The 14851-nt window shown below is 45.2% G+C and overlaps 2 protein-coding genes across 6 annotated transcripts in view; one reads left to right on the top strand and one right to left on the bottom strand.

Annotated features, from left to right (window-relative positions):
• The window catches only part of SPACA9 (sperm acrosome associated 9), a 19479-nt gene extending 15783 nt beyond the window's left edge, over window positions 1-3696 (top strand). The window contains exon 5 of the mRNA XM_035102201.2: window positions 928-3696. Within this exon, the coding sequence (XP_034958092.2) occupies window positions 928-936 (9 nt within the window). The 3' untranslated portion in view covers window positions 937-3696. The remainder of the gene's footprint in view (window positions 1-927) is intronic.
• A 2413-nt stretch (window positions 3697-6109) lies between these two features.
• The window catches only part of TSC1 (TSC complex subunit 1), a 30873-nt gene continuing 22131 nt past the window's right edge, over window positions 6110-14851 (bottom strand). For all 5 annotated transcript variants that reach the window (XM_035102208.2, XM_035102209.2, XM_060270589.1 and 2 more), the window contains 8 exons: window positions 13370-13413; window positions 11835-12001; window positions 11125-11307; window positions 10878-10988; window positions 10361-10483; window positions 9325-9512; window positions 8812-8970; window positions 6110-8256 (listed from right to left, as the gene is read on the bottom strand). In XM_035102208.2, coding sequence (XP_034958099.1) covers window positions 7767-8256; window positions 8812-8970; window positions 9325-9512; window positions 10361-10483; window positions 10878-10988; window positions 11125-11307; window positions 11835-12001; window positions 13370-13413 — 1465 coding nt within the window. In that variant the 3' untranslated portion in view covers window positions 6110-7766. The remainder of the gene's footprint in view (window positions 8257-8811; window positions 8971-9324; window positions 9513-10360; window positions 10484-10877; window positions 10989-11124; window positions 11308-11834; window positions 12002-13369; window positions 13414-14851) is intronic.

Raw genomic sequence — 14851 nt, 5'->3', positions numbered from 1 at the left:
CTTGTCGCTACCAAAGCAGATATATCTTATCCCTTTCTTGGAGCAGAATACCCTGAGATGAAGATACTTAGTCTACTCAACAGTGTTCGAGTAATCCCAGCTTTAGAGCAGACTAGGCCTACAGAATTAATGGCCTACTGTGGTCAAATTTTGGCCAGCACCAAATACCGGTGTTGTGTCCGCCAGGCACTTAATGATACCTCAAGTTGTGGGGAGGCAGGGGAAGGTTTAGTGGGGCACCATACCAGGGCACAGGGTTTTGGTTCACCTTGACAGCTGCCCCTCTTCTGCACTGCTTATAGGCTTGAGTGTTACATGTCTGCCCAGTGTGAACCTCTGGCCAAATCATGATTCTAACATGGGTTACTTATTTAGCTGGGGAAAGAGGTGATAAAACAACCAGAGAAAGGAGGATCCACCCACACAGACATTTTTGAGAGGGTGGAAATACCCTTAAAAAGGAACAAAAAAAACTTGTACACCCACTTAGAGCTCACTACTACCTGGAACCAGTTAAACCAGGATACAATGAGTTTCTGGAAGCACTGAATTTGGTTGAGTAAAGCTTTTTGACACACAGAAGGAAAAGCACAAGGCAGGAGAGGATTTTTTTTTAGTACTTAAATAAGATTCCAGGTCACCTCAGGAGACTTGGACCACTTTTCAAGGCAGAATTGCACTTTAAAAATTTTTTTTAAGCACCTCTGGAAAAGTGAGGACTTCTCACAGAAACATAAAAAAGAGGGGGGGAAACACATTTCCAGCATGCCAGGCTCTCTCTACATCTTGCAAACTCACACCAACTTCTGCCAGGGGTGGGGTAGGGAGTATCCTTTGTTTTCAAAAAAATGGAGCATTATAACATTAGATCTTGTCAGTACAACTCAACTCCTTTTGTCTGATTGTTTTTCTTTCCCCTCCTCGCAGGATCCTTAGCTCCCGTTTTTTTGCCTCTTGCCGGAAGATGCTTCTGAATAAAGCTGTTTCCCCTGCAAGTGCAGCTCGTTGCTAGAATTATAGAGGTGTTTTCGTGATCAAATTACTAAAGGAAAATTATGCTGAGCCCGGGGATGGGGGGTGGTAGAGAAGGGACAGGCAAACCTGAATCCCAGACCCAGGACTACCATGATCCTCATTTTAAACCTATAAATCTACGACGTGGTACCCCCACTTTAAATTACTATGACTTTTTTTCTTCATCTCCCCAAGGTACACATTGGAAATCTAGGTCCGAATCCAGTTCCTAGATTCTTCCCAGACATCCTCCCTCTACTTCTTTTTGACTGTCCCATTTGGAGATTTCAGACAGGGCAAAGGAATTATTAAACTGTGGAACTCCTTCCCACAAGAGGCAGTGATGGCTATCAATTTTGATGGCTTAAAAAAAAAAGAATAGATAAGGTCATGGAGAACAAGCATATCATGACTATTAGATTTGTGCTGCTGCCTCCACTGTATATCAGTTGCTGGGGGTGACAAGTGGCAAGAATGCTCTTGTGTTCAGTTCTTACTTGCTGGCTTCCCACTGGAGCATCCGATTCGCCTTTGTGTAAACAAGATGTTGGACTAGATGAGTTGCTGGCCTGATGCAGCAGCCGGGCCCTTCTAACATTCTCTATTATTCAATAACCTTTTCAGAATACTGCATGACTTTAAACTTCCTAGCCTGGGATAGTCTGAGCAGAAAGGTGGGCTTAAAAGCTGCAATAATAGTGGGAGAATGGTAGAAACGAATCCCAGTTCTCTGCAGCGGAGACTGGCCCATTAGGGTGAATGGGGCACTGCCCCACCAACATCAATCTGCCCTCAGCCACTCCCCACCTGTCTTCTTTGTTTGCAACCAGTTCAGGGGGGTGGCACTTCCTGTCAGCTTTCTCCTCCTCAGTCTGTGTGCTGCTCTTGTAAAACTCAGCTAAGGGAAGATGGGGAGAGAGGTAGCATTAGCTGGCTCTGCTTGTCATTGGCTCTGGCGCCACCTACTGTTGGGCTCCCTGCCTCCTGCCCTACCAGTCCCAATGAGCACCAGTCACCACTGGTCTCTCTGATGTCAGATGAGTTCTAATTTTCTTTTAAAAATAGAAAAGAAGAGGAAGATAAGATAGCTATCACTTTCCACCAACACCTTTGTAGTAAGGTAGCAAGTTAAAATGCACCGTGGGGTTTGAGTTTCTACTCTGCATTCAGGAAGTAAAATAAATGAATAATTGAGCCCTTTCAACCTGCATCCCCAACTCTTTCGGCATAAAATGTTTATTATTTATGGTGGTGTTTATAGACCTACCAAAGCATTCTTGCTTAGCACTAGAAAGCGCTGGAAGGTAATTTATTTTTCTCTTTTTCTATCTTGCTGGCTTCCTTTCTCTGATATAATACATATTTAATCATTTTGATCCAGGTAGGGAAACATCCCTCCTTGAATATTAAATCAGCAGTGAACCATAAAAGTTATTTTTCCAAGTGCCAAATTTCTTCTGTATTTATTAAGGCAAACCTCCCAGCCTCCATCCCAGCCAATGATTTATGCAAGGAGTCCAACATATTCCTATCAAGTCATTCACACACCCCAACGTATAGAGTAGTGCTAGTACCCTTTTATGGCTTCAATAGCACACAGAACATTGTGCATTGGCATCCATCTGTCTCAAGAGAATGGAGTATGCCTCCAGGGATGACATCAAACCATTGCATAAGCAGCACCAAAGTGACCTCCCCAGGACAGAGTATGTAAGGTGGTCCTGGGCTGCCCAGGTGATAGGAATCCCCCTTCGGCCTTGTTGGTGTGGTCCAAAGGAAAGCAGAGCAATACGTTTTGCACCAGCTTGGCTGTAGGAGTTGCCAGGCCATCCAACCGTCTTAGGGACTCCACTCCAGATATGTGTAGTGTTTACTCCTTAGCCTTTTCTGCTTCTGAATACATGCTGCAAGGCAGCAAAGGTTTAGGACCAGTTTTCCTTCTTCTAGATGGGCTACCTTCCCAGGTTGTCAAGCCTCACCTGCCCCTCACTTTCCTCTACAACACATGCAGAAACCCCCTTCTTGATCATTGGACCCACTATTGATCTCATCCGCTCAATAGGCTGGAGCCTGTCTTCTCATGCAGGGAAGTCCTTAACCTACTGAGGGTTTGAGACCCACCAGCTACCCTTACCTGGTTTAGCCAGCCTGTGTCAAAGCCATTTCGTGGGGTGTGGCCGCTGTCACATGCTGGCAGCCTCAAGGAGCAACAGATGAGAGCTGAGTGCAGGATGGGAAGCAAGGTGGACAAATTACTGCAGAAGAAGCATAATGTGTCCCCCCACCAGGGGTCCTACCCTTCCTCTAACACCCCTTATTGCCTGTATTTATTTCAAATCCCTTATTAAAGTAAGGCTAATCTTGACAAGAGACTGTTTCGAGCATACATGAGTGAAAAATGGGAAATCTGCACTTTGCTACATGTAAAGTTACGTGCACGCACACACACACACACAAAGGTTATTGAGTTAAAAACCCATAATTATTGAGAGGTAGGGTGAAGGAGGATTAACCTGGAATCTGGAAACCACAGGAGGGGAAGAGTGCTCTCGTTCTTGCGGGGTTTGGATGGGCCATTGGCCTGACCCAGCAAGGCTTCTATGTTATTCACTAGAAGCCACCTGCAGAATCTCTTAACAGCCACTCCCCTCCTAGGTACAAATTCCTTAGCAGTTTACAAAACCCCAGGTTACAAAATTAAGATTTTATACACAAACCCATACCCAAAAGAACTGCTGGCCATCTGCCTTTTGCCCCAACTGCCCAACAGACAACTTGCGTCTCTGGGTTGGTGTTTATTGGATCAATACTTGGCAATCAGTAGCTGATCCCTACTAGACAGGTACATAAAAGCTGGGATTCGCATGAGACGTTGCTTCACTGGGAGCGGCCGCCGAGACCACATAACACCAGTACATTGGCTCCCAGTACGTTTCCGAGCACAATTCAGTGTTGGTGCTGACCTCTAAAGCCCTAAACGCCCTTGGTCCAATATACCTGAAGGAGCGTCTCCACCCCCATTGTTCTACCTGGACACTGAGGTCCAGCGCCAAGGCCCTTCTGGCAGTTCCCTCGCTAAAAGAAGTCAAGTTACAGGGAACCAGGCAGAGGGCCTTCTCGGTAGTGGTACCCACCCTGTGGAATGCCCTCCCACCAGAGGTCAAAGAGAACAACAATTACCAGACCTTTAGAAGGCATCTTAAGGCAGCCCTGTTTAGGGAAGCTTTTAATGTTTGATGGATTTCTGTATTTTAATGTTTTGTTGGAAGCCACCCAGAGTGGCTGGGGGAACCCAGCCAGATGGGCGGTGTATAAATACATTATTATTATTATTATTATTATTATTATTATTATTATTATTATTATTATTATTTCACAGAGTTCCAAGGCAGGCACAGCTTCATTAAAAAGGGAAGCAACTAAAGCTATAGCAGCCACAGAGCTTCTGAGGAATCATCTTGCTAGGCAGGCCACTTGAGGTGCCCTGAGGGCTTTTGATAAAAGGGGGGGAGGGAGCAGGTTTGCACCAAGAGTAGGGTGGTGGTAACTTTTTTCACCCAAGGGCCACATGCTATGGTGGGCTGGACCAGAGTCAAAAGTGGCCAGAACTAATGTAAATCATTCCTTGGTACAGTAGGCTAGTTCTACACAAATCTCTCTAGCCTTCATCCAGACAAGCGAGAATTGTTGTCAAGAGTTTTTAACCGGTCTTTGAAAACTCTTAATAATGCTTGACAACAACACACACACACACACACACACACACACACTCCCCGGTGCAAAGCAGGGACAGAAAGGGTGTATAACCTGGAAAACATTCAAAGGGCCATATACAGAGGCTTGAAGGGTCACATTTAAGATTCTATACCCCAGGCATACTACACACACTAAACAGAGTAAGTCTAGTCCAGTATTCTCCAAAAGTGGGGAAATGCCTCTGGGAAACTCAGAAAAAAGGCATACAGGGAAGAAGAGAGGTTCCATTAAGCTGCCCTTAACTATTCAGAAAAAGGGCGGTTCAAATCCCCGCAACGGGGTGAGCTCCTGTTTCTCAGTCCCAGCTCCTGCCAACCTAGCAGTGCGAAAGCACCTCAAAGTGCAAGTAGATAAATAGGGACTGCTCTGGCGGGAAGGTAAACGGCGTTTCCGTGCACTGCTCTGGTTCGCCAGAAGCGGCTTTGTCATGCTGGCCACATGACCTAGAAACTGTACGCTGGCTTCCTCGGCCAGTAAAGCAAGATGAGCGCCGCAACCCCAGAGTCGGACACGACTGGACTATTTAATGGTCAGGGGTCCCTTCTTTAGAGTAATCAGATCTTGGTCTAATGAATCCCACCAAAAGTCACACACTGTGAGGAAGTGTTACACCTCACTCCATGCTCAAAAACCACATGCACTGTGGAATGCTGAAATCCTTACTTTAGGAGACAGGGAATTGGGGAATCCCATCAACATGTGAAGAGCTACCAGTTCCAGCTAGTCTGGTCAAGGATGATGATGATTTTTTATTTGTACCCTGCCCATCTGACTGCGTTGCCCCAGCTGCTCTAGGCAGCTTCCAGCATATCTAAAAACATAGTAAAACATTAAGCCTTAAAAAGCACATCTTGACATAGCTGCCAAGTTTTCCCTTTTCTCGCGAGGAAGCCTATTCAGCATAAGGGAAAATCCCTTAAAATAAGGGATAACTTGGCAGCTATGCATCTTGACATCTCATGGGAGGGAATTCGACAGGGTGGGCGCCACTACTGAGAAGGCCCTCTGCCCGATTCCCTGTAGCTTCACTTCTCGCATTGTGGGAATCTCCATAATGATGTGAGTTGTCACTCAATATCTGGGAGGGTTACACTTTCCTTAACCCTGCCTTGCTATGGTTAGAAAACCAATCCAGCTGTTCAGTAAAGTGCCAACTCAAACAAAAGGCATTGGCTATTCTTATAACCACCAATCCAGTTTTGTTTCTGCACACTCCCATTAACATTAGTTAGCCAGTACAGGTCCTCCAATAGGTTCCTTTTATGATTTTACTTGCAAAAACCACTCAGTCGAATGGAATACAAAAGAATGCATTTTAATTTTATTCACAGTAAAACACAAGGAACTGCTTTGACATATTACAACATCGTAGCAAGGACAGAAAAATTTCATCCATTTGGGTTTTTTTTTCTCCTTTAATTTACTCCTTTATCTTGGATTGCACCATTTCATACTTACAATTTCATATTTACGGCATTTTACATTTTATAAAATGTAAAATATTTACTTATACAAAGAGCAAGGCAGGAATCAATGTTAAATCTGAAATAGAGAAATTGCTCTCTGACAAAGGGTTAACTAAAAGCAGCCAGATTTTTGTTGTTGTTAAGGGAATAAAATTATTTCCAGGTTTACCACCGGGATCTTCCCGCATCCCCTTGCCTTTTCATGTGCTGCATTCATGATTTAAGAGATTTACTGAATGCTCCATAATTTCTGTGGTCCATGGTGCAGTGGGAAGAGAACATACTGGGAGATTCTGGCAGGTGATCATGTACCCTTTTAGTGAAAAAGTCTCTTTAAAAGAGAGAAGGCTCTCTCTCTGAACTGAAGGGGTATTTTTGCTATTGAAAATAAAGCCCATTTTGCAAATGAACCACAAGGGGACAGTTTGCGAGGGGGGAGGACACAATATATTCAATCCCACTGCTGTTAAATCAAGGGGGTGGATTCAGAAGCATCCCCCCCCCACAGAGAAATGTAAATAGGCCAACTGGGGGGGGGGAACCAGGGTGGCATCTGGGCAGAGAATGAGACACAGGACTACCACTCCTTAGGAAGGGGTGGAGGAGAAAAAGAGATCAGATCACCCTTTTCTCATAAGACAGACACAGCAGCAAACACAAAGACAAATTGTCTCAGCTTAGGTGAGACATTTGCTTTGCTGAGAAAGTTCTGCATTCACTGTGCTAACCAGAAATCTCCATAGGACATGTTTCTAACAGAAAAGCCTCAGCTTTCTTTTCCACTCAGGGTGGAAAAATAAACACCCACACAACTGGAGGTCAGCTCAGTGCCATCTCATCCAGCAACAAAAGCAAATTCGTGGGGAGGGGAGATGAGAGGAAAGGGGTATGGGTTTTCAATGCTTTCTCATTTCATGGTTAGAGTGAAGTCAATTCAATGCACAAAATGCATATAGTTGAGTGGGGGGAGGGAATGGGGAGGGGGAAGGCTGGAGACGGGGAAAAGACTGAGTTGCCATATGATAGCACTTTGAGAAAAAACAAATCCAGGGGTTTCTCAATAAGAGTAACCCTGAGCTGCTTGCAGGAGGGGAGACAACAGATGCTTAGTTCTCCAGATGAGCACACCTTGAGTATTCCTTGGGGGAGGCTCTACTCCATATTGCACACAAGTTCATTTAAACCTACCTCTCAGAAGGGCAAGAAAAAAGTGGATGGGTTGACAGTTTGGAGAAATCCTAGCTGCTGCTGCATCAAAGTGTGTACTACACAGTGGCTTCAAGGGGGACAAGTGTTTCAGAGAAGCCCTGTGACTGATCACCTACACTTCTAGACCCAGAAACTCTGCCATCCCATAAATCCACTTGGGGCAAACAAGTCCAACAAAAAAATTGCTGCCTGTGTAAGCTGGTGGGGCACTGGAATGACAAAACCCAAAAGCTTTTAGTTAAATTGGGCAGCCACACCTCCCTGTTCTATGCCAAAAATATGAAAATGTTAATACTGATTTTAATTTTCCTTTCCTCATTTCTAGCTATGGCCATGAGATTCATTGTAATCCATGATATGAAGCTGTCCAACATTGGCTTCCTGGGTTCTAGGGGAGGGAGGCAGTTCCTCGGGGCTAGGGGAGGGTGCCTGGGCTTCCTCTGTGACCTCCTGGCTGGGATCTTTGCAGGTTTTCAAAGTTTCACAAAGGCTGCCAATGGCCACCCCATCCTCATTGCAGTGACCCTTGCTCTTGTTGTGGAACAGCTCTTGGGCCTTCATCCCTAGGAAACTCTCAGAGCTTGGGAAGGAGCCCACTGTGGGGGGGACGCTGCCAGAGGAGGGCTCCAGCAATGCAGATGACTCCCTGCGGTTGCTGAACTGCCCAGTGCGCTGGCTGGGCTTCTCAGGGGTGGACACCTCGCTGCTGCTGCCACGGGTGCTGGGAGGTTCAGTCTCATTGTTACATTCCAGCGGTTCCTCGCTGTGTCCCATAGTAGGGTTGGCACTGCTTTCGTTTGCTCCAGGCAGCCTGTTGCCGGGGGGGGGGGGGAGAGGAGAGAGACAAGTCAACCCAAGTGACCAAAGGTTTGACTTCAGAAGCAGCAGCACACAGGCTGGAAACTGCCCCCCCACCTACCCAAAGATTTCACTCCCCCTACCTGCTGGATCAGACCACTGGCCCATCTAGTCCAGCATCCTGTTCTCAGTTAGTGAAACTTAGCCAGTGCGGAGTAGTGGTTAGTGTGTTAGACCAGGAGCTGGGAAAGCAAAATTCTAATACCACTCCCCTCAGCCATGAAGCTCACTGGGGGACCTTGGGGGGACCTCTCAGCCTAACTTACCTCACAGAGTTGTTGTGAAGGGAGAATTATATAAGCCACATTGAGCTCCTTGCAGGAAAGGGGTGGGGGTGGGGTTATAAATGCAATAAAGAATAGACCCATGTGTCAAACCCATTAATTTCAATGGGTCTACTCTGAATATGACAAATGTTGGCTGCAACCCCTAAGTTCTGAAAGCCTCAGACATAAATTGTTTACTATGAGCAGCCAGCAAGCCTCACAGCTGCACTTGGCCCCTTTACCTTTTATCGGATTCAGCTTGTTCCACCTTGTTTTCTTCACGGTTGTTCAACAGCCGTTCATTCTGCACTTGGCCATGCAGACTCAATATCTCCACCTCAAACAGCTGCGTAATATTTTTCTGCATGCTGTACCAGCCCTCAGCTGCTTGGAGTTGGCAACTGAAAATAGGCAAGAAACCCGTGTCTGGATTTTATGTCATTACATTTCCCCCTCTGTGTACAAAAGCATTCTCTTCCAGGGGAAAAAAGAGGTATCCCCCTCCAGACTATGGTCACATTCACCCCATACATTTACAGTACTATAATACTACTTTAAAGAGTATTCACAGCTTTCCCCACAGAATCCTGGGGGCTGGAGTTTGTGTAGGATGCTGTGAGTATGTTAGGAGACCTTTGCTTGCCTCAAAGACCTAACATTCCTGGAGGTTGACAGGAGTGAAATTGGAACTTGGGGGAGAGTCCTCTGTACTCGCTTGGTAAAATGAGCCCAAGGGCAGAATGGAGGGGAGTTACCTGGCTTGGATTTTAACATCTTCCAAGTATTTCTTCTGCTCCAGCAATAGGTGGTCCCTCTTTGTGAGCTGAGATTCCAGTTCACCTATTCGCTTCTGAGAAGCCTCCAGCTCCTGGCTCTGCTGCTGAATGCAGTAATGTGCTTTCTCCAGTTCTTTCTGAAAGGCCACCTGCAGGCATTCCACTTCCTGGAAGATGGAGGGGGTTAAATAAAGCTAAATTATTGTAGACGGGAGAAGAGAAGACTGAGAGGGAACAAGAGAGACCAGGCAGAATTATTATGACAGAACTAATTAAGGAATTGCTGCTGTTGACCTTGGATCTGGGTTCAGCGAAACTACTAACCACTTTGCCAGTGTTGTAGGTGCTGGCAAAGGATGCCTGGGGTTCAATTCAACCCTATCATTCTTCCTAGAGATGTGAGATCTCAGGTGCTGAAATATTGGCAAGTATTTTTTAAATCTCCCCAGCCACAGATAATTTGATGAAAACTGAAATGCCTGCCATCATTTTCTTATTGGAAATAAATATTACTACTGTGCTTCTTTAAGTACATGCTTTTTTTTTCAAACCATGCAGGGTTCAAAGTAGTGTAGCAGTGGCTAACCTACGGTCCTCCCAGCTGCAGGCCTGTCTGTAGCTGCCATCACCCCTGATCGGTGGGGCTGAGAGGCGTCCAACAACATCTGAAGCACCCAATTTATTGATCTGATGCGTGCCCATTTGCAAAACTAGGCTTTATTTCAAAGACCCAGTTTGGCACCAACACCCCACACGTGCCTTTGTGTACACACACTCACAGGCTTAAAATGTCAGTGGCACTCCTCTGTGGAAGCTTCACCTGGGGTAAATAAACCTGGCTAGTGCCCCCCCCACTGGTAGCTATGGCACTGGTTAACTCCCCAGCACCCCTGACCATAAGGCCACACTGGCTGGGATTCATGAGTCCAATGGCATCTGCAGGGCTAGCCTGTTGTGTTTGCCAAATGTGAGCCACAGAGCAACACTGCTGGCACACATCTCTCCTGAGGCATACCTTAGTTGTGCTGCCCTGCTTGTGCTGAAGCTGTTTCAAACACAACTCTTTCATCTCCCCAAAGACTAGGAGTTGCCTGTTCAGTATCTCCATCTGCTGTTGGGCCGACTCACTATTAGAAAGCTTGAGAGAGAAAGTTTTAGTTAGAGACTACACAATTATTATTATTATTTTTAAAAAAGTACTGCTTATACCAGAGGATGGGGAACCTGCTGCCCTTCGTGTTTATTTTGTATTAAATTTATATAACACACTTCATTTAAAGAACACGGGGCTGTTCACAACACAAAATGCATACTGAAACAAAAACAAACCAATAGACCCCCCCCACACACACACACACGTTACTGGACTCCAACTTCCACCAGCCCAGCCCCAACCACACACACACGCAAACACAGAGCAGGGACCACAATACTGGCATGCAACTAGAAGAAGTCTTATTGAAACCAAGGACACACACCTATGCACACAAAATAGGGGAACTGGGAACCCCACAGGAAAATTTAGCTCTTACCTTCTGAGAAACCTGGTTCAGCAACAATTCCGTGTGACACATCTTGCTGCTGGCTGTGTTCAACTCCAGCCGCAGGCCTGCAATGATTTTGTGGCAGTCGTCCACTCTGATCTTGTAAAAAGAAAACCAAACAATATTAGTGAAGCTGGTTAGTGGCACCATATCCTTGGGAGACACCTCCCCTCGGCCTCACCGGGCCCCAACCCAGACGTCCCTCTTGCTGCACTCAGAGAGTCACTTCTTCTACCTTCAGTTCCTGGCTGTGATTGTAATACTCTTCCCGTTCCTGCTGCAACTGGCGGATCTGGCTGTGGAGCCGAGCCACGACAATGTCGTGATCCTCCTGGAACTTGCAGATATTGGCCTGCTCCGTCTGCAGGCTGAGCTTCAGGGCTTGGATGTCCTTCTCCTGGAGCCTCAGTTGGTCTTTCTGCCAGGAAGCAGAGACCAGTCAAAAGGGCCCACTTCAAATAAGGGCAAGGATTGTTAAACACAAAGTGTAAATGCGTTTATACCGTGCCTGTTGCATGTCAGTAGGTCTGTATTTTATTTCATAGAATCTATACACTGTTTAAAAGCCTCAAAGCAGTTTGCAAAAAAAGACAAAACAACAAAATCAAAGAGTAGAATTAATAATTTAAGACTTTTCAAAAGTTAAAATAACTCAAAACGGATTAAAACTCATACCGATTTTCTAAACATATGGGTAAAGGCAAAACAACGTTTTAAGCACATTCTCCAGCCATGCAGAAACACTCAAGGAAGACACAAAGCAGAGTTGGTGAAAGGCACGGCCTGGAAATATGGGGCAATGTGTGAGGAGAATTATGGGGGCCACATACGAGAGTCTTGGAATCCTGCACTTCACTCCCAGCCCCAAAGTTGCCTTCCGTCCCCCTTCCCCAGTAGTAACACAGCAGGTGGAAAACTGCCTGCAGTGAAGAGACCTTCACTCACCATAGCAGCGTTGTGTTCCTCCAGGGCTGTCACCTTTATCACTTTGCGCAGGAGCCGCCGGTTTCGCAGCGCATGCTGTTGCCTCTTGAAGCGCTCATACAACAGTTGGTTGTGCAGCAAGAGGAGCTGGGTTCTGAGAACATGTAAATCATCTGGGACAAGAGTGCCTGAGGGGAAGGCAGAAAGAAGAGGATTGAACGCAAAGATGCTGCCACCATTCAACCAGCAGGCTTAGGACACTTTGCAAACAGGACACACAACCAAGACTGCATACTCACAATATATGTAAGGCACATGGGCTTCCCCTGAAGAATCCAGGGAACTGCAGTTTACCTCCAGGCAGAGCTACAATTCCCAGCAGAGCTACAAGTTCCTCCTCCTAAAGCAGGGGTTCCCAAACTAAGGCCCGGGGGCCGGATGTGGCCCAACCCCCCTCTCAATCCGGCCCGCAGACAGTCCGGGAATCCGCATGTTTTTACATGAGTAGAATGTGTCCTTTTATTTAAAATGCATCTCTGGGTTATTTGTGGAGCATAGGAATTCGTTCATATCCCCCCCCCCAATATAGTCCGGCCCCCCACAAGGTCTGAGGGACAGTGGACCTGCTGAAAAAGTTTGGTGACCCCTGTCCTAAAGGATTATGTCTGCAGCTCAGGAATAGGAACGTAATAAAAGCCTGCTGGATCAGGCCAATGGGCGTATTCTGTACTCACAGCAGCCAGCTAGACACTTGTATGAAACCTGCAAGCAGAATTTGAGCGCAATAGCACTCTCTCCTCCTGTGGTTTCCAGCAGCTGGTATTCAGAAACATTGATGCTTCTAACTGTGGGGGCAGAGCATAGCCATAAAAGCTAACTGCCATCAATAGTCCTATCCTTAATTATTTTGTCCAATTCTCTTCTAATGCCCTAGAATTCTCTTCTAGTGACCATCACTGCCTCTTGTGGAATTGAGTTCCATAGTTTAACTATGTGCTGTGTGAAGGAAAACTTTATTTGTCTTGCATCTGCTGACATTCAGCTTCAATGAGGTATAGAAAAACTACTCTCTATCTACTTTCTCCATTAATTTCTATAACGTTGCCTCTTACTCCCCTTTTCTCTAAGCTAAAATGTCCCAAATGCTGCCACGTTTCTTCATAGGGGAGACGACAGTCCAATCCAGCCTTAGAGATGGATGTCCAAGCATTGCCCATAGCATAAAGCACCTTCAATCAGGTTGCTGTGTGTTCTGCAGCCCTGTTTTCGAAAAGTGTGATCTGGCCAGTTTTCCCATGTTCTGGTTAACATCTAGGTTAGATGCCACTGCACTCTGGTTCACAAAGTCTATGAAGAAACTGCGATGGATTACCAGATGCCAGTGAATGGGGGAAACACCAGTTACACTCTTGGAAGCTATTGAGCACCATCAAATCCAAGACACCAGTGCAGTGAGGAAAGATGCACAGCAGCTTGATACAAAAGCTGAGCAAAGGTTTTGCTCCAACACATGGATTAAAATACATGTCTCCAAAAAAAAATACAAACCCTCTTACCTCCAAAGTGAGTCCAGTCAGCTGATTTGCTTAACGAAGGTAATCTGAGGAACAAATAAGAATGGTGAGTTTTCTGGAATGCTGTAAAAATGTTTTATTTAAAAAAGCAACAACAAACCCCAGGTGGTTTCAAGCATCACCCTACTGCTCTCACTGTCCCAAGGTTCAGGACTACGTGAGTGACCATTTACACCAATGTAGTGGTAAATTTAGCAATTAGCAAGCCATAATTTTTTTAAAAAAAAAAACTTTAAAAAACCCTTTAAAAAATCAGAGCAAGTTCTTAAAGTGGAGCATGCAGGTTACAAGCGCTGTTTTTCCGAGCTCTACATAATGTAATTAAGATTTTGAATTGTTTGGCAAACTGGGGGGGGGGGGGCTGTGCTGAAGTAGACCAGATGACGAGAGGAAGGTCACAGAGCTACTTCCAAGCTTTCCACAGCCCCATCCCATTTTTCCAAGAGCCACATGCCAATGGTGGAGCCAGAGGCAAAACTGGGCAGGGCAACAAATGAACCTCAGTGGTGGCTCCCCATTTATGGAACAGTCACCCCCTCACCCCCACCCCTGGGAAGTATGCCTAGCACCATCACACTGTTTTATTTTAGGTGACAAGGCAAAAACATTCTTATTCAAATAGGCCTTTGGATCTTCACTTTTTACTTCTATTTTAGTGAGGTTCATTCGGATCTTTTTTAGAGATGTAAAATTTCCGGAAATTTTGAAGCTCAGAAAAAACCCTGGTTTCCCCCCGGTTTTTTTCCCAGAAAAAAAATGGAAATTTTTGGAAAAATTGAAAAAATGCTACATTAGTAGTACTTCTTTCTTTTCCAGATTGAAAGTCATTCTGTTACTTTAGAAACATAAAATATAACTATGGACAATTTTAATGGGCATAAAATTATCACAACTAGCATATTAAAAATATAGTGTATTCAAACAGGAACTGAAATTTAACTTGTCATTCATCACTGTTTGCTATGCAACATGTTTTGCCCATGAGACCTTATGCATTTTTCTCACACTGATGTGTGTCGTCTGTTAACCACTTTAGCTACTACTACAGTGGTACCTCGGTTTAAGTACACAATTTGTTCCGGAAGTCTGTTCTTAACCTGAAGCGTACTTAACCTGAAGCAAACTTTCCCATCGAAAGTAATGGAAAGTGGATTAATCCGTTCCAGACGGGTCTGCGGAGTACTTAAACTGAAAGTACTCAAACCAAAGCGTACTTAAACCGAGGTATGACTGTACAGTATATGCTTAAATTAGTTTATTTCACTTTTTAAAGACTGTTTTACAGCATTTAATGTTTAAAATATTTTCATTTCTTTTTTTTCTTTCATAACACTTCTCTGATTGCCACAACAGCACATATACTTTCAGGCCCTTTTTGTTGCTCTATATTTTCTTCCAGTGCTTTGAGGCCTAGTGAAGAGGAACAGAACCAATGCATACCACACGTATGCAAAAACAAAACTG

Source organism: Zootoca vivipara, chromosome Z (genome assembly GCF_963506605.1).
Source record: "Zootoca vivipara chromosome Z, rZooViv1.1, whole genome shotgun sequence".
Taxonomy (NCBI): domain Eukaryota; kingdom Metazoa; phylum Chordata; class Lepidosauria; order Squamata; family Lacertidae; genus Zootoca; species Zootoca vivipara.
The sequence above is the reverse complement of the archived record's forward strand: the minus strand, read 5'-3'. Positions and strand labels throughout refer to the sequence as shown.